Raw genomic sequence first — 22,679 nt, forward strand, 5'->3', positions numbered from 1 at the left:
CACCACAGGTTTGGCATTCAAAAATTATTTTAACCTAATTTTCTTTTACGTTGTCAGGAGGGAAAACCTGCCCTGTATTTAGGTATATGTAGGCCAGTAGATTGCCTATCTGGTATTGCACTTTCGCTGAAAATCACTAGAGGAATAAACAACAGGAGACAAAGTTTAGACAAACAACTGATGGTCTGTTCATAAATGAAGCCGCGGAGGGCAGCTTCCAGAACTCTTAGGTCTGGATTCATTTTGCAGCATACTCAACCCCGCCCCCAAGCCCAGTATGTGTTTTAACCCAGGAAAAAAATGCAATCTTTTATTTGCTCAAAGGCACACAAAAAGACGCCCACGAACATCAAGCCGACTCAACAGCCACGTTCTCTTTTCCCGTGAACATAACTTGCTCAGGCCCCTCTGTCGCTTCGACCTCAAGCCTCCCCAGGCCGAGCTAGTAGCGCGCACACCCGACCCTTTTCCCTACAGCTCCTGTAAGGACACGTGTTCTTCCAGCCAAGCTTGGCGGCGGGACCGGAGCCCAGCCCCGCCCCGCCTTCCCAAGTTCCGCCCCGCCCACAGCCCCGCCAGCCAATCGCGCCCCAATGCGCAGCCCCGCCCCGCCCCTCCGGCCCTTGCCCGCCGCCTTTGTTCTCCCTCACTCCCTCTCTCAGCCTGTGCGCTCCCGGCAAACCGAGTGGCAGCCGCTGATTGGTGGCTGCCGCGCAGCCAATCAGAAGGGGGCACCTCACGTTAGGGCTCCGAGCTTTAAACGCGCGAGCCGCGGGGCGCGCGGAGGAGGACGGGGAGGAGGGCCGGTACGGAGGGCGGCGCCGCAGGGCTCCGACGCGCAGCGAGGCGCACGCGGCCCGCGCCCCCAGTCCGGCTGGGATTGGCCCGCCGGTGGCTTCCCCGCCCCCAGCCCGTAGCTGGCGAGGACTTCCTGGGGGGTTTCTTGCCTTCCCTCCCGTTTCGCTGTAGAGGCCAGGGCTCGAGGTCCGGCAGCGTCCAGGGGCCGTCGGGAGGCCGCGCTGCGCACTGTCGTGATGAGGCTCCGGAAAGCATGCCTGCTGCTCCTGCTGCTGGCGCTGGCGCAGCTACTGGCCGCGGCGAGCGCCGGGGGGCCGGACGAAGGTGAGCTGCCCGGCGCCGGGCCGGGCCTGATGGGCCGCAGGGACCTGTGAGTGGGGGCCGGGGTGGCTGCGACCCGGGACCGGTGGGTTTCATGCGGAGCCCTTCCAAAACTGACGTCTGGTGCCAACTTGCTGGAGTTTAAGGGCAGTAGCGGTGAGCGGAATCGCTTGGGAGATCCCGGGAGAGGAGGGAGGCGGAGGCCTCCCAGCAAGCCCCCTGCCACTGAAGCTGAGGACGCGGAGAGGATGCCAAGTGCGTTTTTTGCAGCTGGCTCCTTCGTGATTGCGCTCAGATTTTACTCGGGTTCGGGTCGACTGCTCGCTTCTGGCAAGGGGAGCTTGGAACTGGTTAAAATTTCCGGGCGAACACGCCCAGGGAGCTTGAACAAGAGGGGGGCCGCTGTTTTCAAAACAGGTCTTAGAGAAGAGGCGAGAAGACCCGGTAGAAGCTCTCCAGGGCAGACGTGGGCAGCAAGCGTCTTTTAAAAATGTGGTTTGTAGATTTGGAAATAAATAACTCATGGGTGTTGGTTTGAGGGAGAAAGGGACAACGGCTTGGTTTGCGTTTGTTAGAAACCAAAGGTTCCATTCCCTCTGCGGCCATTTATTCAACACCTACTATGTGCCAGTTACTGAGCAGGGTTCTGGGAGTGTAGGATGAGCGTGGCCACCACGGCCCATAAAGCTCCCGCTCTAGTAGGAACATTGGACAGCTACTAGTCATCATTGCCTCATTTTTCATGGAAACCAGCTAGCAGAAAACAAATGGCATAAGAGAACTTCGATAAAGGGAATGCACTAGTCAAGAAAAGAATGCTGTTCCTAGAAAACGGACATCGCATTCTTGGTCTTAACTTTCTTCCTCTCTGGCCTTTCTCCTGATGACAGATTTTTCCCAGCCAGTTTGTTCCAATATAAATAAACCCCGTTTTCTAACATTAGTGTGTAGGGGAAGTGTGAACTTTATACCCTTTCAAACAGATTGAGTAACTTCTGTGTGGGTCACTGATTCAAGTCTAAACCCAAATAGAAAGGGAAGTAAGAACAAGCACTTGGTGATAAAGACACCTGCTGAGAGGAAGTAGAAAGCAGCGTGGCCTTCAGGTGAATTTTGGGACCTTTATCCAAATCACCTGATGCTTTTTAAAATACAGAGTCCCAGGGGTGCCCTGGTGGCTCAGTCGGTTAAGCGTCTGCCTAAGGCTCAGGTCATGACCCCAGGGTCCTCTCTGCTCAGCGGGGAGCCTGCTCCCTCTCCCTCTGCTTGGTGCTCTGCCTACTTGTGTTCTCTCTCTCTCTCTGTTAAATAAAATCTTTAAATAAATAAATAAATACAGAGTCCCCAAATACACCAAAGCAGATTGCAGGGGTCAGCCCTGGAATCTGCAGTTTAAACATGTTCTTCATTGATTCACATGCAAGTTAAACTTTGGGGGTCACCTTAAGTTTGAGGACCAGTGGGGATGGAGGGTCATTTGTGGAACGTTGCTGAAAAGCAAAATAGTTTTGTCTTGATTTTGATCTAGTGATTCTGTTTTGGGGGGCTTCTTAAGAGGCCTGAGACAGTGGCAAACTGGGGTGCATGCCAAGGGTTATTAGGACCAGCAGGTTTATTATTTGGGCGACAGGTCGCTAATGCTGTGAAGGCCCCGGGAAGCAGCTGCCTCTGGGGTGAGCCCAGGAATCTCTGGAGTTGTCATGGTCATGTCAGGTCTTCCAGGGCACTGTCCTCTGGCAGGGTTGGGCCGGGGCGGGGGGGGGGGGGGGGAGTTCTAGTCCCTACCTTGACCCTTTCCCATCCCTGAGGGCATCCCTGGTCCTTCACTTTCACAGGTAACTTGTCCTGCAGATTTATTTTGGGGCCACATTTCTCTCCCACTGCAGATGTTCTAAGTCTTTCGGTTTTGTTTTTGTTTTGTCTCTCTTACGTTTCAGATTCAAACATCCCAGTGGTGTCGGGGCCACAAAAGACAACGCCCCCCCCCCAAGAATATGGTCACTAAATAGAGCTTAAGCTGTGGTGGTGCAGGCCTTAGGTGGTGGGGCTTTCTGTGCCTCAGATCAGAAATCACCTGTACTTTTCACATCTTTCCAGCTAAAACAGTGAAAGAAAATACTTTGATGCTGGTTGTTGCCTGTTTTTATCTGGGATTGGTTTAGATTTAAAAGTTAAGTGGAGGGGCGCCTGGGTAGCGCAGTCGTTAAAGCGTCTGCCTTCGGCTCAGGGCGTGATCCCGGCGTTCCGGGATCGAGTCCCACATCGGGCTCCTCCGCTGGGAGCCTGCTTCTTCCTCTCTCACTCGCCTGCTGTGTTCCCTCTCTCGCTGGCTGTCTCTCTGTCACATAAATAAATAAAATCTTTAAAAAAAAAAAAAATGTTAAGTGGAGATCCACTTGTGTGTAGTGCTAACGAACTGTCCAACCCCTCTCTTTTTGTTCCTGAGAAGCAATTATCACATGATTCCACCTAAAGCTTTGGGCATATTGGGAAACAATCTGAAGTGACAAGGGAGCAGCTGAGTGGTCAGGACCCTCCTCTAAGTAACTTCATGATCCTTGGGCAGGTGACTCACCCTCTCTGTGCCTTAGTTTCTTCATCTGTAAAGTACATGTAAAGTGTCCCTCAGGGGGTGAGAGAATGTGTTTACGAGCGCAGCACGGTACCTGGCACTTAACAAATAGCTGCTGTCATGATCTGTCTGATGACAAGTTTCTCTTTCTCCATATTTAATATCAACTTCAGCGTTGACCTAATGGTAGAGTTTATCCAACTGCTCTAGGCACTGAGCCGGTGGGGACTGAAGAGTGAGCAGCTGAGGGAGTAGAGCAAGGACATCTTGGAAGGAGCTGCCTGCATCCAGGCTGGGCAGGGCTCTGGTGTTATCGTCAGAGGTACTGCTGAGAGTGGACAGGAATCACAGAGGCCTTACCAGGTGGGCTAAGCAGTGTGGAGGTGATGTGGGCGGCTTCATCAGCCTCATACTGAGGTTAATGGCACCCATCCAGAAGATGCTAGAAGGCTGTGGATATATTTTCTGTCCTAGAATGTCCAGCCTTAAAAGTGAAACCCAGTGAAAAAATTGTCTCCTGTTAAAATGTGGGATATTTTCCTTGCAGGAATGTGTGGCTTTCTAGTAGGTAGGAATATAGAGCCAGCGCCCTCTCAGGTCGTAGAGGGTCCAGTCCCCGGGTTATCTGCAGGCTAGGAAGGACTGGAAAGGTAGGGGCATGCCTTAATGCATTTGAGAGTCTTTAATAATGTGGGGAAGGTTCTGTCATTTTGTTTGTTGTCTTTAAAAAAAAAAAAGTTGGGTTATTTTTTCCAAGTATCAAGAAATGAGTTCACTCTTTGGAGCTCTGTCCCGTGGCAGCTCAGGGACACCCACTGGATCCTGAGAGCTCTGCCACTAGTGGTGCTCACAGCCCACGTCAGGCTGAGCGTAGGAAAGAAGGCAGGTTTGCTTGTCCTTTTTTTGTAAAATTCACCTTACCCCAGTGCTTTGAGCGGGTTGTCGAGTCCCTCTGCCCCCCCCCCCCCCCGCTGTGTCTTCTAGCTTAAAGTGCGGATTAAGTACCTCAGATCGTTCTTTCCATCCGGTGCGCCCGTCTTTCCGTCCGCCTGCAAGTTAATCTGCTTCCCGTATTGGCCAGAGCAGTCAGGCAGTGAGATCGGATCTGCGGGGCCCACAAGCCCTGCCTAACTGTCCTCAGCAGGCCGTCCAGCCCGTGGGAAGCGTCCAGATCAGAGGCCGCGGGTGCAGTGCCTCCTAGGCCCCTGACCTGGAGCAAAGACCCTGCAGAACGTCCCCGCATCAAGTCCTCAGCTTTGCAGCCACCACACAGGTCATTCTGGGTAGGACTTTTCAAATGATGGGTGGTCAGAGTAGCCTTTTGGGAAGCCAGGGTGACTGCTTGTACCACAGGCCACAACAGGAAAGCTCAGTGCTTGGTTCTTGCCTTGCGGGGTGGCTGTAGGCAGTATTCCCAGAAGCACCTAGAAGCCCTGGCCAGCTAGTATTAAACTCAGGTTCCCCAGAGCACTAGGTGCTCAGATTCATGAAGACCTGGGTGTGGAGTGTTGGCTGCCCATCACCGGGGGAGAGGGACTCTGTGTAGGCCACCAGCCTAAGGGGCGAAGATGGAGGTTGAGCCCGCATTGTCTTCCCCAGGTCTTGCCCTCCTCCACATCCAGGAGGTCGGATGACAGTGCTGGGGGCCCGGGCCTCTGCAGGCCTGTCCTCCCCTAGAGTTCTTGCTGTGGCGGAGGGAGGCAGGGGCAGGTGCTAGAGAGCTGTGGCCCTAGGAAACCGGGAGTCCGCTTGGTTTGTACTTCTCAAATTGGTGGCTTTTCTTTTGGGACTTTAGAGGCCTTTCTTCCTCCCCCACGAAGGAGGAGAACTTTACCTTAGGCTGGAGAGACAGACATGGAAGTCAGGGAGAAACAGCAGGATGTGTAAAGGTACATGGTGCAGCAAAGTGTGGCTCCTGGTGGATTTTTGGTTTGCTTTTTCTAGTTAGTTTGCAGCTTGGTAGATTTTCACGAAAAGGAACAGAGCTGCCACAGCACCCAGACCGGTTCCCTGGCCTGTCCCAGCAGCTGTGGAGCCAGCCCTGGACTCGTTAGGGGCAGGGTGAAGGTGGGGCAAGTCCCCGAGGTTCCCGGATCCTGAGGCTGACTTCATCCTCCGCCCCCAACACAGAAGCAGCAGAGTTGCTTTATCTCCTGAGAAGCATCTCAGGAAAGAATAATTGTTCCCTTGACATGATCTGGCCGCAGAGTTCATGCGTTTCGGGGCCCAGCTGCATTTGGCTGGTGAGACTGCTGCGGGGGAAGCCTGTGACAAGAGCTGCCGTCCCATGGTTCCTTGTATCTGTCGTTGGGCAAGATAGTCCCTGAAACCTGGGTAGTAGAACTCACTTACTTGTGCTCTGGGAAGAGAGCTTTGCAAGGCAAGGCATCTGACGGAGGTGCGATTTGTTGTGTAATTTTGATGCACGTTGACCCTGTAAATCTTTAAAATTCTTTGTGGGATAACTCCTACCCCGGACATTACTCTGGGGTGACTCTAAGTCAATAAAATCCCCCCCCCCTTCCCTGCACACTTCAGTCTCTCTCTAAAGGACCGTGAAACCTGTGGGGCTGTTTTTTGTGCATATGAGGTAAAATGCCACCCTCTTTCAGAAATGGAATTAGTTAGTAGTCCATCCTCCAGAATGAAAAGTCGAGTGTGAGTCCTTGTGTCCTGTGGGTGCTGTTTTGGGAGCCGGGCAGCCATTTGTTCACGGGAGACTGAAGGAGTCCCGACCTGTGGAAAGCATAGTGCGTGAAGAAGAGGAAGGTGTCGGTGAAAGTTAGCTTCGCCCTGGAGCACAAACGTGGGGTAACTGCAAAACGAGGTGCCTTAGAGCACAAAGCATGGGATGTGGATAAAGGAGCCTTGCTATGGGGTGAGGCCTAGAGAGCCTGCAGTGGGGTCGTGCTGGGGACTGGATCAGACCCCAGAGTGGGGAGGAGGGGCTGACGGTTAGGGTCCGCCCAGCCTGGGTGGGAGGCATGCCGAGCCAGGCTATGGGGGGGGGGGGTTCCATTTGCAGCCTCAAGTCCTGCTGGGGCATTTAGACTTTAACTTCTATTTTGCAAACATCTTTGTAACCGGGACCTCTGTTCAAGTGAACTCCTAAGTGGCTACCCAATATGCAAACTTTGGAGCAGAATTTCTGGGGTAGGGGAGACCTGATGTCCCCACTGTGGCTCGTGGTGGCCCTCAGGGGCCCCTCAGGACTCATGACACATTTGGAGGGTTTGGGGTTCTAGGAAAGTTTTTAAGGAGGAGAGTCACCAATTTCCTAACCAGTCTGGATATTTTCCGCTCAGATTCTTCTAATAAAGAAGATGCCATTGAGGATGAAGAGGAGGAGGGGGAGGACGACGACGACGATGATGAGGATGACTTGGAAGTCAAGGAAGAAAATGGTGTCCTGGTCCTGAATGACGTGAACTTTGATAACTTCGTGGCTGACAAAGACACAGTGCTGCTGGAGTTCTATGCTCCATGGTAAGGACCCTCGTTATCCCACCAGCCTGAACGAGGGGTACGTCAGTGCTCACATGCTTGACGCCTCACGGACCTCCAGACCCTGTGACAGGGGGAGTGTGGGTGCAGGAGCCCCAGGAACTCAGCATCCGGTGAGCCAGCCCTCACGGAACGTGGTCCCTCGCAGTTTAAAATAGGAATGTGTCCTCTGGTAGTTACAGCTGGGGTGTGGGTATGTGACGACACGGAGACCTGTGTTGGTGACAGACCCATCCCTGGCTTCAGGTTCTGCCCTGACCCATCTCGAGGCCACCTGCCACCCTGCCTCTGCCAGTTGCTGCCCAGGTGCAGGCGTGGCCCGCGGGCAGTTTCCAGTGTGGGAAGACACACCATCCCCGGGGGCAGTAGGCACCCCACTTGTCCTGTCCTGTCCTTCACCCTCGTGGGCCCTTCCTCCTCACCTCTGCTGCCGGTCTTTATCTCATAATCCCTTCTTGTCTTTCCTCTTTCCCCTGCCCTCCTTGGTTCACTTTGGAGACAGAATAGTTAAGGTATACTTTGTTTTTGGTCCAGTGCCTGGTGTTCAGGCGTGAGGCGTTTTGTATTAAATATCTAAATAGTCCTTTGAAGAGGTCCGTGAGGTCATAGTGTTCTGTAGATCAGTACATCTCAAACTCTGGTCTTGTGAGTCCAAATAGCTTTTTATGTGGGTCATGGCTGTCTGTAGTTACCATACTAGACGTTAAAACAGAGGCATTTCCATGTTAACAGCAGTATGTTGACCTTGTGGTCAGTCATGTAGCCTCTGGAAAACTCACTGTACGCTCTGAGGGAATGAGTGAAGAAGCCCAGAAAGGTCTTTTGTAAAGAGTGTTTTTATTTCACAGACCCCATGCGAGGGGTCCCTGGATGAACTTTGAGAAGCTTATGGAAGTCTGAGCCCAGGCTAGAGCTGGAGTTCCAGCCTCCATCTGTCTGGCTCCAGCCGCCTTGGCTTCCTTGTTGTCTTAACTTATGTGTCTCCTCTTAACTGCAGTCGTTCTGGTCCTGGCGCCCCTGTTCCTGTGTGCATTGCTGGAGGTAAGTCTCCATGGGTAGAATTAACCTGCTTCTCCTTCCCAGGTGTGGACATTGCAAGCAGTTTGCTCCAGAATATGAAAAAATCGCCAGTGCCTTGAAGGAGAACGACCCTCCTATTCCTGTGGCCAAGATCGATGCAACGTCAGAGTCGGCGCTGGCCAGCAGGTTTGATGTGAGCGGCTACCCCACCATCAAGGTCCTTAAGAAGGGGCAGGCTGTGGACTACGAGGGCTCCAGGACTCAGGAAGGTGAGTGGAGCCTATGCTCCTGGGGGAGGCGGGGCTGGGACTCTCTTCCCACTGGAAAGTTGAAAGGGGGGAGTTTGGATAAGAGAGAGGAAGACAAGTTGGTGGGCTGGGAGTGGCCCCAGGAGCACCAGCTTCTGGAAGTGCTCCCTGCTGGAATGTTCCAGGTAACTGAGATCAAAGTAAACTTGTCGTAGGGTAGGAGGGGTGTTTTCTCATTTCAGACCGTGAAACTCAAGATCCGGAGCCCGTGTGTTACGTGACACGCAAGGCCGCGGTTCTAGGAGGTGCCCTAGAGCAGTGCTGCTCGTGTTGACCCTTGTCAGAGTCACTCGGTGGGCTCCTGAAGCCAGTGCTAAGCCCCATCTCCTGCCTCCCAAGTCCCTAAGTTTCAGGTCAGGCTCCCAGGGCTTATCTGAAGCTGTGGGTTCAGAGCCCTGTGTTGAGAACCCCTGATGTGGGGAGCCAGGCAGTTCTCCAAAACCAGGCCTGATGGGTCCCTGCCTGACTTACATTAGGCACAAAATAAAATTTTTTTAAATGAATGAACAAATAAGATGGTGGTATCTTCCCCATATCTCTTAGTCACTAGAAAAAACCCATCACATTACATTTTCCATTCCCAGTGTGGCATAGTGGACATAGCGGTGTCTGCATGTCCCCTTGTGTCCTGGACACGTGTTTTCCCCTCGCCAGGCCTCGGATTCCTCATCCGAGAACTAGGGGTCACTTGGATCTGATTTCAGAGTTCCCTTCGAGCTGGTGGAGGGCCTGTCCTGTGACCCCCTAAGGATTGTACCCACTGCAGGTGCATAAGGAAACATCACAGCTGTTAACACTTGCTTTCACATTGTCTGCTGACTAGTTCATACGTTTATGGGGTTCAGAATTCAAGGGGCTAGATAAGAGTCTTTCCACCCAGACCCTGGCTGTCCAGCTCCCGCCCGGGAAGGCGGCTCGTGTAACAAGTTTCTCCTGTGTCCTTCAGAGATACTGTGGGCACGTGAGAGCAAATGTATGTGTATGTGTATCATTTCTCACAATTGTTAGCATATCTTAATCGCCATTTGCACCTTTGCGTTTTACTTAACGAACAACGTCTTAGCCACACCAGCACATAAAGGAACTTCATCTGAGCGCAGGCGTAAAGCCGTGTCCGTATTGTTTGAAAGTGAACAGGCTTGTGTGTTTGGAGGTCCGTGCCCAATGTTTGACCGCTAGAGGTGGGGCTCACTGGGGATCTCGAGAGTGGTGTTTGCCAAAGGGGGCTCCTTGGGCCGCTGGCCTCCCTGACACTGATGGACTCGGGCTTTGGGTGTGGGCCGGGGCCAGGGCTTCCCGCCGTGTTGGTGCCGCGGAGGTGCCGCTGTGCACACTTCCGCCGGAAGCCGCCTGCTTTGCAGGAGTGGTTCTCAGCTCTAGCTTCTTGGCCATTGCACAGCAGAACAGAAAAAGGAGAAAAAAGAAAAACGTGAAGTTTGCCACCACTGCTTCTAAGAGCCACTTGGAAGGTGCCTTGCGAGAGTGTGTTCTGCGTCCCACTCCCATCGTTGAGTCTGTCTCTGGGGCACGAGGCCACTACCTTCCCTGTGATGCTGATGCAGCCTGAGCAGTGGGGGCCGTGCTGCTCTCTTCATTTTTCTTGTTTTTTTGCATGTCGTGACGTGCTCGTGCCACATTGTGTGGCTAGATGCATAGGTCTTTGTACGTGAGGAGGGGACGCCCTCGAGACTGCTCGTGGGCACTCATGGTCGGCCGCGGGGAGATGAGCTCGCAGTTAGCACCACGATCTGGCAGGAGCAGGGCCTCTCTCGTCAGCTTGGTCTTGGGCTGTCAGAGAAGCCACCAGGCAATGGAAGGACAGGGAAGAGTGGACCCTCATACCCTGAACTGTGGCCTCAAACTGCAGAGTGGCACTGGCTAGAGATGCAGCTGGATTTTAGGGAATCCCATTTCCTGTTCTCCTTGGCCCTGCAGCTTCTCCATCCTCTCCCCGCCACCTGCCTCTGCAGGGAGGGTCTGCCCATGCTCAGGCTTGTTTGGTTTCTTTCAGAAATCGTTGCCAAGGTCAGAGAGATCTCCCAGCCCAACTGGACGCCTCCACCAGAAGTCACGCTTGTGCTGACCAAAGAGAACTTCGATGAAGTGGTGAATGATGCAGATATCATTCTGGTGGAGTTCTATGCCCCGTGGTAAGATGGTGTCCGTCCCGTGTTGCTCAGATATTGACGAGTCCTGTCCTGCATTCGGTACCGCCCCAGCCACTGGGCGGGGGCGTCAGGGACCCCTGCGCGTGAGGCAGAGCCGAGAACAAGGGGGCTGCCCTGTACCCACCATTCACAAAAGCTGATGTGGCTGCTGAGTGTCCAGGAGAGGGGTAGTATTTTCCCAGGGGGTGGGACGAGGTAGACAGGCCTATAGCGCAGAGGAGTGTGAAGCCTGGGGGAGAGAGCAGAGCACCACCACCGTGGACGGGGCTGTGGTAACTGGTGGTCTCAGGCTGCCTGCTCCAGCCTTGCTGCCTCCTGAGGTGTCTGAACAGTGGTTTTCTCTCTGCTCGTGGCCGAGATGTTCTGGAGCGAATCTTGGAAGGTGACCCTCAGCCTTGCTTCACCTTCCAGACGTGTGCCCTTCTCATGTTCGGGCCTCCGGATTCCCGCAGTTCTGTCTCCTCCACTCATCCTGTCTCGTCCTGCCTCTCTCGCCCCCAAATCCTCCATTACAACTGGGCCTCTTGTAGGAGAGAAACAGCAGAGCCCAGCTGGGGGGTCCTGAGGAGCTCTTGTTTGGGGGCAGCGGCCCGAGTACATGGTTGGGATTGAAGCCTGCTCTCTGTCAGAAAACAGGAAGCCCCAGCTCTGCCGAGGAATTGGGCCAGTTCCTTAGAGCTTAGCAGGGACGTGGCCTACGTGTCCCCAGCGTGTGCAGGAAACAGCTGGTTCTGGCCCCAGATAGTAGGTGATGACAGCTCATCGAGGAGAGCAGCTCAGAAATGATCAAGGTGGGAACATGCAGGAGCAGGAATCCGGTGGGTCAGGGGACCCGGACGTGGGAAAGAAGATGCCAGAAAGAAAGGCAGTCGGAGAGTGGGGGAGAGTGGCTGATCGAGGTGCCGGCTTGGGAGCCACGGTGCTGCGGTTCTCGTGCTTCGTGAGGAGAGGAGGGAGGCGTGGGCAGCCGGAGGAGACAGCAAGGCAGGCCGTCTTCAAGGGAGATGTGAGTGTCGCGGCCAGGGCTGCTCCAGGTACTGTCTGCGTTGGTGACTTCATCCTGGGTCATGATTCTTGAGCAGCCTTGTGTTTGTCAGGGTGGGTGGTGTAGACCAGAATCAGGAATGTGACCATGGGGTGAACGACAGTGACCCAAGGCTCTGGACCTCTGCAGCATAAGGCACTGCCCTTGGTCATCGTAGGGTGTGCATACCCAGAGGGGACAGGTGGGTGGGGGCGGGAGGAACACCTGGTGCACTCGGAGAGCAGGGGGGCCCGTGAGCTGGTGAAGGTGTTGGAGGACAAACAGCTACACAGGGATGTCTCTCGATGGGTTACGGATCCTACATCGTACTTGCCCGGAGCTGAGTTCAGCAAGCTGCTGTTCACGTCACATGCTCAGGAAATGCTTAGAGAGCAAATGCCCCTTGTTTCTGACGCTGCAGAGAACAGTTATCCTCTCCCTGCAGATGGTTTACATTCTGTAGTGCACAGCTGGGAGGTGCCCTGAGGACCTTAATGTGAGACTGCTTCGTTTAGCTCGGTCTGCAGAGCCTGTGATTGGCGAGGCTCTTGCCCACGTGGGATCCGTTGGTTCCTGCTGTACACACAGGCTATTTTAAGTTGTCTCCATTCCCAGTTCCCGTGGCTCAGGCCCACCTTCTCCTGCCCTGCGTTCATTGTTCTGGCCCCAGGCTTTTGTTACGTTGTCCCTCCCCTCACCCATCCTTGATGAGCTCAGGTCCACTTCCTCCCTGTCTGTCCTGTCCCAGATCAACTGTCACATCCTATATGAAGCCACCCCTCACTTGGTGTCCTCACCTGTCCCGACTCTCCAACTAAGAGAATCTTCCTTCTTAGGCTTTCCCACATTACTTGTTCCTGCCTGTGTCACGTGCATTTGTCATGCGTGTGTGTGTGTGTGTGTATGTTTGTGTGGTGTGCGTCCTCTCGCTGTGTGAGCACCAGTGCCGGTGATGTCATGCTGGCCTCTGGAGGGGCCTGTCTCCATGCCCTCACCTGGGAGACCTTCGGAGGTTGGCTGGATCGAACCAAGTTGCTCGGGAACACAGGTTGGGTTTTGTCGCCTCCTCAGATGGGAGGCCAGGTCCGTGCTGGAACAGGCGCTTCAAGGACTGATGCTTCTTGTAGGTGTGGACACTGCAAGAAGCTGGCCCCCGAGTACGAGAAGGCCGCCAAGGAGCTGAGCAAGCGCTCCCCTCCAATCCCCCTGGCCAAGGTCGACGCCACTGCGGAGACAGACCTGGCCAAGAGGTTCGATGTCTCTGGCTATCCCACCCTGAAAATCTTCCGCAAGGGAAAGCCTTTTGATTACAACGGCCCACGGGAAAAATATGGTAGGCTGCCTCCTAGTCCTGCCTCAGCAGGGAGGGGGAGCAGAGCTCTCCTGGGGGAGGTGGGGGCAGGGAGAACAGTGGAGCCCCGAGCTCCTCCTCAGGCGTGTGCTTTGCTCCCAGGTATCGTGGACTACATGATCGAGCAGTCCGGGCCACCCTCCAAGGAGATCATGGCTCTGAAGCAGGTCCAGGAGTTCCTGAAGGACGGGGATGACGTCATCATCATTGGGGTCTTTAAAGCAGAGAGTGACCCAGCCTATCAGCAGTACCAGGATGCTGGTGAGTAGTGATCCTTTTGGCTGGACAATACGTACCTGCCCAGGCTGTGATAGGTTGCTGGGGAGTCTGCTGACTCTGTGGGAAACTCCTGGGGCGGCAGTTTAAAGGATAGCTTGATTAGGAATTGAGATATCATCTGTGGGGAACAGGCTTTCCTTTCTGGGGTTGGGGCTAGAGTAGAGGTTAGTCCCCCGTTGCCTTGATTACGCCTGGGGGATAGGATCTCATACTGAGTAGATGGGTGCTCCAGCTCCCTCCTGGCCTCTGAGGGGGAGGGCAGGGGTACGTCAGAGTCATCCAAGTTCATTGTCTCCCTCCCTGTCTTTCCAGGAGCCCCTTCCCAGCCCCTCTGCAAGGGGCAGCATCTCGACCAGAAAATGAGGGTTTCTAAGTCAGACTCGGGTTTGAGTCCTGCCTCTGCCAGTTACTAGCATGTGAGCGCAGGTGGTGACTTGATCTTTTCTTTTAAAATGTATTTTATTAAATAATCGGCTGTGGAGATCTTTTCTACTTCAGGAGGTTGCTCCATTGAGGTAATGTGGACGAAGCACCTAGTAAGGCTAGTGTCCACGAAGTGCCGGCCCTGAGAGGGGGAGTTATTGGGAACAGCTGTCCCAGGGTGTGTCCTGTGGGGGCAAGTGGCACTCCCCCAGTCCTGAGATCCGTCGTCTGCTCCTGCCTGGTGGCAGGTGTACTTGCTGTCCCGCCTGACCCTAGGTTATGAAAGAGAGACGTTTTCTTTCAGGAAGACTGAGGATCCTCTCCATCCTTGTCAAGTTCCTTCTGAGCACCCTTTGCCCCCACACCCCACTCACGTACCACAGATGGCTCGGTTTTCTGCTTTAGAGGAGTAATCACAGTCCTGTAACTGCACCGATGGCCGCCTAGTGCTGGTTCCGGTGCCGCACAGAACAGCTGTGCAAGTGTCAAGTGCAGGTTCACTCGGTAAGGCTGGGAGCAGAGGGAACTTCCGTGTCCGTGTCCGGGGCCAGAGCGGAGGTGCTTCGTCAGTCTTTATTGGTTAGGTAGCCTTGTCATCTCCTTGGAACTAGCCGGGAAGAATCTTGCCGAGAGAGACCCCAGTCTCCCCCGTGGCTGCGAAGTAGGCCGCCACGGTTCTACAGAGGAGAGACTGTCGCCCGGGGAGGTGAATCACTCATGTGCCTAAAGTCACACCATTCACAGGTCTCAGAATTGAGATTTGAATCTACGTCTGGCTGATTTTAAAAGCCGCCTCCCACCTCCCCCAAAACATATGGTGTTTCCAATAACCCAGTTGGGAGGCCCACCCTCCGGGGTTGGAGAGCACCTCTGACCTCTTACCCAGTGTTTGGATCACAGACTTGGCTCAGGACAGAGCAGAGACTGCGGTGCGCTCGCCCAGGGGATGTCGGGCAGGGGTGGGCAGGCTGGCCTGGTTCTGTTTGTCTACAGGAACGCAGCACGCTCACTGGTATATGTGCTTTCGAGCTGCTTTTACCCCACAGTACGAAGTTGAGTGGTGGGGATGGTATGGCCTGCAAAGCCAAAGATCTTGTCTGGCCCTTTCCAGAAAGTTTGCCCGCCCCTGTTCTCGAGTGTCCTCAGGCAGTGGGGTTTCATCTTGAGAGTTTCACGAGATTTAAATAAAAGTATATATAGCAAAAGAATTGCAGCCCACAAATAGATCAGCCACCAATCCAAGGAGAGGTTGGGTGTGGAAACCCACCGTGTGGCTACGGGGAATGTGGTGCCCACCTGTTCTCACGGACCATCTGTGGCTTTCTCAGCATTGGAGACAGGTAGCTCCTGACAAATTAGCTCTGAGCTGTTCTGTGAACATTTGGTTTGCTTATTATTTTGATTTTTAAAAAAAACAACTTCTAAGCTAGAGGCTCTAAGGTGTTATACCTACACCAGGTTGTAAAATGCAAACTTCCTTCGGGTGCTTAAGCTGTGGGCATTGTCCACGCAGAACTCACGGTGCTAATTCCGGTCTTCACAGGGCATCAGCTGGGACCGTGAGTTCAGCCTCGGTCAGAGATGCAATTTAATAAACTGTGTATTTATTGTTCTGTTAATTTCTCAGCGAACAACCTGAGAGAAGATTATAAATTCCACCACACTTTCAACACTGAAATAGCAAAGTTCTTGAAAGTCTCCCCGGGGAAGCTGGTCGTAATGCAGCCTGAGAAGTTCCAATCCAAGTACGAGCCGCGGAGCCACGTCATGGACATCGAGGTGAGGCAGGGCCGTCCGGAGTCACAGCAGCCCGGGCTGCTTTGTATTTACATTGCAGTGAGTTAACATATAGTGTCTGGAAGCCTCCGCTATGTTGTACAGTCAGGCTTTTGGTCGGCCTGAGGCTACTGGTCGAGCAGTGGCTGGGATCTGAAGCAGGAGATTTTGCTGCTCTGTGCTTCAGACAAGTAGGTTTTGGACTGCCTTTCCCGGCACCCTGGCCCCCACGGTAAAGGTGCAGGGTCCCGGGCGGCTGAGGAGACGGTACAGCCGGTGCGGTGGCCCGTGATTTATTGTACCTGCCAGAGTTGCTCCCTCTCTGCTCCTCCTGCGGGCCAGCGCCAGCCTCCCCCGGCGCTCAGCCGCTGTGGCTGTGGCCTGCGTGTCTGCCATCGTCCCTGGCAGGACGTGCTCCTGGGTCTGAGTTCAGCCTCCTTAGTCAACAGGCGGCTCAGGCGCTGAGCTACAGAGTGACGGCAGGCCTCTCCTCCTTGGCTGGAGCTGTGGAGAGTAGCGCATGGGTTTGGCCTTCCTCCCCCACCTCCTCGGGGCCTACCCAGCCCTCGTCTTCTGAGTATGACTTCCGAGTGTGACGTACTCACCTTGGGGAGGGTGGAGGGAGCTTCTGGCCCAGGCTAAGCCTGGATACAGCTTCATGTCCCGAGTGCTTCATGGGGGCCCAGTGCTGCAGTGAGCCGATCTCCAGATTTGGAAGAAACCTTCCGTCTCGAAGCCAGAGCTTTCCTTTGATAGATGGGGATGCAGAGCAGTGAGCCATCTGCCTGGCTCTCATAGCCAGCTGGGAGCAGACTGAGGGGAAGGGCTGGGCCATGGCCCTCGCTGTTTGGGCAGAGGGCTCTCATGGGACCTGGAGGAGGTGATGGGCAAGGCGGGGTGAGCTCCGCGTGGGCCACAGGAGCTCCGCCTGTTCTGATCCATTTTTGTGAACTGGGAACACAGGGGGCCTTGGAGGGGCTGCCCTGAATCCCTGACTCCTTGGGGCCTAAGCCCCGTTGCCCCTTCTCACAGTCTGGTGCACATCCTTTCATCTGCTGCTGCTCAGGCTCAGGGCCCCTCTCCCGGGACGTCCAGCGGCTGCCCCATCTCCTGTCCCATCCAGTGCTCTCCTTCCATCCGTAGGTACTGACCCCGCGTCTAGAGATGGGCTCTCATGAGCTGGGGGTGCGGCAGACCCCAGGAGTCAGGCACATTCTGGGTGGTATGCATGTTCCCGGGAAAGGGGTCTGTAGCTTTCGACAGATTCTTGAAGGAGTCCTTGACCCCAGAAAGGTTAAGGCCGCTCGGTCTAGTCTGTATACACATCACTGCCTTTTTACTCTTCATTTTAAATGCATTGGTATTATTCATGTACCACCTTTGTTGGAGAAATTTTAAGACTGCTTTGTAAACATCATACAGCACAGTAAAATGCAGTTTTTTAAGAAGTGGTTATGGAGGGGCGCCTGGCTGGCTCAGTTGGGGGAGCGTGTGACTCTAGATCTTGGGGTCCGGAGGTCGAGCCCCACGTTGGGTATAGAGATGACTTAATTAAAGTATAAGAAAAAGTGAATTTGGAATTCGGTACAAAAGGAAGACAAAGGCAGGGCAGGTGAGAGGGAGCCGGCTTGAAAGGCAGCCCAGGAATCGCTGCCGGGAGAAGGAAGCAGCTCTTCGCAGGACGTGAGGCCAGATCGGCCCTGGAGTTCAGGGTCGGGCCTGTGGGCGGTACATGCTCGGCTGCAGAGCTGGTTTGCCTGGGCTCACTCTGTTTGACCCTTGACTTCACCTTCTGAGTGACGTTCAGTCTGGGGTCTGTCCTAAGGACAGCCTATGGCCCTGCCGTCACCTTTGCCCACTTTTCCAGCACTAACCTCCCCCACCCCATCATCTTCTGTGCTTTGTCCCCTGCGTGGTTCCTGCTGTTTCCTCCCCTGGAGCACCTTCCCCCTCCCGCCTGGCAAGTCCTGCCATCCTGTCCCATCCCAACAGGACTCGGGCCCAGAGTGAAGAGTGCGGTGGTCACCATTTCTAGCTCTGCAGCCTGCGTGAGCGGCTCAGCCTGGCTGTGCCTCAGTTTCTTCTCCGTAACGTGAGATGGCAGTGCCCACCCTTGGGTGCTTGTGAGGCTGGTGTCTGGAGGATCTGGCTCAGCATCTGTCTTAGCGTGAGCCAGGGGGCCCTGCATGGCCTTTGGGGCAGTCACCCCAGCCCCATGTCCCCAGACCACTGCACCCAGCTGGTCATGGATGCTCCCTGAAATGTCCGTTGGGTTCATCTCATCTGGAAAACACCTGGAAAGCCTTAGGAACCAGCCTTAGGAGCCAGTGATACTGAGCCTGTCCAAGGACGGCCACCTGGTGCTAGACTGCTGAGCCCTCACGTGCCAGGCCTCCGGGCCTCATCGCAGGAGGGGTGGCCTTGGTTGGAGCAGCCTCCAGGCCCTGCAGCCCTGTCTGGCTCCATGGTCTTACCAGAGACCACGCCGTGCTTTGGTGTAATGGGTGGTCATGGGTGTGGCCTCTGCAGGTAGAACTCAGAGCCCAACATGGCTTCTCGCCAGTGTGCGCACCTGGGCCTGTCTACCTTCACCTACCTTCATGCTGTGTCGCCGGTAAAATGCCCCCCGGGGGCTATTGTGAGGGTCAGATGAGGGGGAGAAGGGATCATTTCGCTCAGTTCAGCGGTGGAAACAGCTGCTCTCTGGAAGCCTGCCTTCCCCGAGCGGTTTCTGATTGAGACCGACAGTGAGCCCAGACCCAGAGGAAAGGGCAGGTGGTGTCCTCAATGGCCCCAGAAGCTCACTTAGGGGTCACTGGAGGAAAGGAGCCCCAAAAGACCGCAGGGAATTACCGGGTGCGCTCCCAGAGCCGCTCACCTTCAGACGGCTCCTCCCCCACGCCTGGCCCTTCAGAGCAGATGTCTTCCTTCTCAACGGTGGCAGCAGAAGGTGGGGTGACATGAGCCCCGCTTTGTCCGACTGCTCCTCACCTGCCCCTGCTTTTTTGCAGAGCTCCACGGAGGGGGCGGCCATCAAGGACCACGTGTTGAAGCACACGTTGCCGCTGGTGGGCCACCGCAAGACCTCCAACGACGCCAAGCGGTACACGCGGCGCCCTCTGGTGGTCGTCTACTACAGCGTGGACTTCGGCTTCGATTACAGAGCTGGTGAGAGACCCCGGGGCCTGTCCTGCCCGTGGGGCTCTGGCATTTAGGAATCCTGCCCCCAGGCCCTTGCAGGGTGGTGGCTAGGGTGGATTTTTTATTTATGCCTTCAAGGTGGTTTCCCTTCTGTATGTAGCTACCCCTTTTCCTTCCTTTTCGATTCCGAGGGGAACTTGGTGCAGAGTCCAGCGCCCTCTTAGAGATGAGGCCACCAAAGCCTGGAGGCTTTCAGAGGCTGCAGAGCTGGGACTAGGCCAGCCCCTGATCCTTAGGCAGGCGGGGGCTTATGTCCTTGGGCTCACCGGGCTTTTGTGCACTTGCTCACGAGGGTGGCTTTTCAGAAATGCTTCTCTCTCCAAGTTAGGTGCGAGCCTGGTCAGAGATCTGAGCCACAGGACTCTTGAGCTTGATCTCTGCGGCTCAGCTCACAGTGCTCGCTCCCATTTCAGCCACTCAGTTTTGGCGGAACAAAGTCCTGGAGGTGGCCAAGGACTTCCCCGAGTACACCTTTGCTGTGGCTGATGAGGAGGACTTCGCCACGGAGGTGAAGGACCTGGGGCTCAGCGAGAGCGGGGAGGATGTTAACGCCGCCATCCTGGATGAGGGCGGGCGGAAGTTTGCCATGGAGCCTGACGACTTTGACTCTGACACTCTCCGGGAGTTTGTCAGAGCTTTCAAAAAAGGTGAGCCTTGGCCGCGGCCCCTTGGACCTCTCGTCCTGGTTCCCCACACGCAGCCTAGGGGCGGGGGGGGGACCACCCAGTGCTCCAACCCCATCTCCCCCACTCGCTTATTCTGCTGAGCCTGGCCCTGGGTTTCCTCTCCTATATCTGAGAGATGGGCGAATGGACATGGAGAGTCTCCATTCTTTCGCTTGCTGTCTTTTTTTTTTTTTACAAAAAGAAAAGGCAGGTATTTTAGAAATTTCAGGAAGCCTTACTTTAAAAGTATTTAAAGCAAAACAGGCTTTTGGACCTAGAAATAAGATTTGTATACATGGAAGACTTGCTTTGAGGGATTAGATGGAGTATCTTTATTGGTCTGGTTGAGCACAGTGGCCCAGTTTCCTGGCACGGGCCGAGTTGTGGGCAGACCTTGCCCCGCCGTCTGCTGTATTCTCAGTGCTTCTGACCACCAAGGCTTTCCAGCTCCCGGCAGCCCCTTTGCACCAGGGGCTGTCTCATGGGACAGCCTCAATTGGGTGGGACCTGGTGGCCCATCAGGCCTGGGGTGGGACCATCAGCATCCTCTCTGGCCTCTGCAGGGACTGGGGAGGTAGAAGGGGTGAAGAGACTAGAGAAATCGGGGTCAGCGTGGGGAGGCAGGGCCCCACCTGACCCTGGTGTGTTTGAGTTGCCCGTCCCTCTGCATGTCAGTCTCCCTGTCTGAGCCGGCAGAGCCCAGGGCCTTCTCAGCACTCACACCGCTCCCCTACTTGCTTTCCTTGGCAGGAAAACTGAAGCCAGTCATCAAATCTCAGCCGGTGCCCAAGAACAACAAGGGGCCTGTCAAGGTCGTGGTGGGGAAGACCTTTGACTCCATTGTGATGGACCCCAAGAAGGATGTCCTCATCGAATTCTACGCACCCTGGTGCGGGCACTGCAAGCAGCTGGAGCCCGAGTACACCGCCCTCGGCAAGAAGTATAAGAACCACAAGAATCTGGTCATCGCCAAGATGGACGCCACTGCCAACGACATCACCAACGACCGCTACAAAGTCGAGGGGTTCCCTACCATCTACTTCGCCCCCAGTGGGGACAAAAAGAACCCAATTAAATTTGAGGACGGAAACAGAGATCTGGAACATTTGAGCAAGTTTGTAGAAGAACATGCCACAAAACTGAGCAGGACCAGGGAAGACCTCTGAAGGCCTTGAGTGAGGTCTGTGGCGGGCGGGAGGGACCGGACACTGGAGCCCCCAGCAGCCGGTGGCCAGAGCCCCCACGAGCCATACAGCTGGGGGGTTAGCGCAAGGGCAGGATCTCTTTGGTTTTTAATTTTTTTTTTTTTTTATACTCGGGGGTTTCATCTCATGCTCTGAATACTGAATAGGTAAGAAGGACTCCGTAGATTAGCCCAGATTTTTACAGAGGATATTACCATTATTTGGGGTGTGATTTTTTTTTTTAACCTTCCATTTTCTTTAATATATTTCTTCAAAGCAGATAAGTTGAATCTCTTCTGTGTGAATGTTTTTTTCTTTAAAATCTAAGAAAACATTTGCCAAATCACATTGATTTTTTTTTTTTTTTTTTTGGCCTTTTATTTTACCGTTGTCTGAGGAATTACTCGCTGGAGAAGATTTGTCCATGTGCTTTAGTTTCTGTTTCTTCCCGTATGGCGCAAGGAACTGTCACTGAGCACCCTGCCAAGGATGACATTTTAGCCCGACCTCTGGGCCGTCACCCGGTCCTGAGAGAGGCAGCATCTCTGCGCAGGACTGGGCGTCGCTGTGCCTTCTGCTTTCAAGCCAAGGACCGCGGGGCGAGGAGCGGCTCCCAGGTCCCCCAAACCCGGGAGCCAGGTTCCAAGGCTCAGCCTCGGGGGGAGAGAGAGGCCCCCCCACTTGGGTCAGGCAGCCCCACCTCTTCAGAATCAGTGCTGCGTGAGGAGAGGTGACCCAGGACACAGGTGGATACCTTAGGGTGATGGGCGAGATAGGGTAGGCTGTCGTGATGGAATAAAACAGTTACTGAAAATGAAGCTCCATAACTGTGTCAGAGAACATCTGCTCCATCCTGGAGCCTTGGCTGAGTTGAGGACCTGGGCTTGGCCGGGAGGGCTGGCCGGCCTGCGGGCTGCCTCAGACCCCTGAACATCCAGGGGATGGGGTATCCTCCTGACCAGGATGGAGGACACCGGGGGTCTCCGCTCTGGTGTGTGGAGGTGAGCGGTGGCACCTTCGGACGGGATGCGGCAGGGACAGAGGCTGCCGGGACTCCCCGAGCAGTCCGGGGGCCTGGGAGGAGGGGTAGGGCAGGGCGGGAAGCTGGTGTAGCCCCGACACTGAGGTCCCGGGGGCACTCATTCCAGTGGTTCTGTTCACCAGCACGTGCCGTCTGCACCTCCCCTGTCCTGGCGCTCGCCTGCTCGCAGCTCGACTGAAACAGAAGTGAGGAGGCTGAACGTGGTGGAGCTGGTGGCAGCTCTTTGAGCAGTAACGTGTGATTGTGGCAGGGACTGGCGGGGGGCAGGAAGCAGGTCTTGGGGAGGGGCAGCTTAGGTGAGCCTTTCCAGAGGATCTGCTTTCCAGTTGACTCAGGCCCAGGCAGACTGGGTGTTAGTTGTGGGAGGGCGGTGGTGTCTGGTAAGTTCTCAGAGTGGCCAGTGTGGCAAGAGGTCTACACCCTCCTCGATGTCCTCTTTCATTGGGAGCACATGTGGGTCTCCCCTCAGGGGCTTGATGCCAGAAGACTCAGGAGCGAAGGTGGGTATGGGGCTTGAAGGTCTTCATCCAGCATCACCAGGAGAACAAAGTGGTGCCTTCCTGGGGCTTCTGGTCGAGTTGGGGAGATGTCACAGTCTACGCAAGGCCCACGGAGTAACGTGTGGCCTGCTTTGAGTTGATGTGTCCAGAAAAGCCCTTCTTTCTGAAGTGATGTTTGAGCTGAGACCCAAGGATGAGTTGGCTTGAGCCCGGTAAAGGGTTAGTTAGGAGTAAGTCTTGCTTCTCAGGGTGGTCCTGGGCCTTGCAGCATGGCACTCCCTGGATGTTTGTCAGAAATGCAGGATCTCAGGGTGGCCCCCAGATTTAATAAACCGGAATCTACTTTTTTAAGATTTTATTTTAAAGTAATCTCTACACCCAATATGGGGCTTGAACTACAACCCTGAGATTGAAAGTCACATGCTGTACTGACCAAGCCAGCCAGGCGCCCCTCAGATCCCAGGAGATCTGTATGCACGTTGAAGTTTGAGGAACACCAGGCAGAGGCCCTGAGGCAGAGGTCAAGATGTGTTCAGTTCTGAA

The 22,679-nt window shown here is 54.8% G+C and overlaps 1 protein-coding gene across 1 annotated transcript; it reads left to right on the forward strand.

Moving 5' to 3' along the window:
• Window positions 1-777: 777 nt before the first annotated feature.
• On the forward strand, window positions 778-21,412 carry PDIA4 (protein disulfide isomerase family A member 4). The gene is made up of 10 exons (XM_045792398.2): window positions 778-1,122; window positions 6,997-7,177; window positions 8,279-8,484; window positions 10,535-10,673; window positions 12,843-13,048; window positions 13,169-13,327; window positions 15,396-15,547; window positions 18,556-18,712; window positions 19,159-19,392; window positions 20,161-21,412. The coding sequence occupies exons 1-10, from the start codon at window positions 1,035-1,037 to the stop codon at window positions 20,574-20,576; spliced, it is 1,938 nt and encodes a 645-aa protein (XP_045648354.1). The 5' UTR covers window positions 778-1,034; the 3' UTR covers window positions 20,577-21,412.
• Window positions 21,413-22,679: the final 1,267 nt, after the last annotated feature.

This window comes from Ursus americanus, chromosome 3 (genome assembly GCF_024610735.1).
Source record: "Ursus americanus isolate L20-20 chromosome 3, mUrsAme1.1.p, whole genome shotgun sequence".
NCBI lineage: Eukaryota > Metazoa > Chordata > Mammalia > Carnivora > Ursidae > Ursus > Ursus americanus.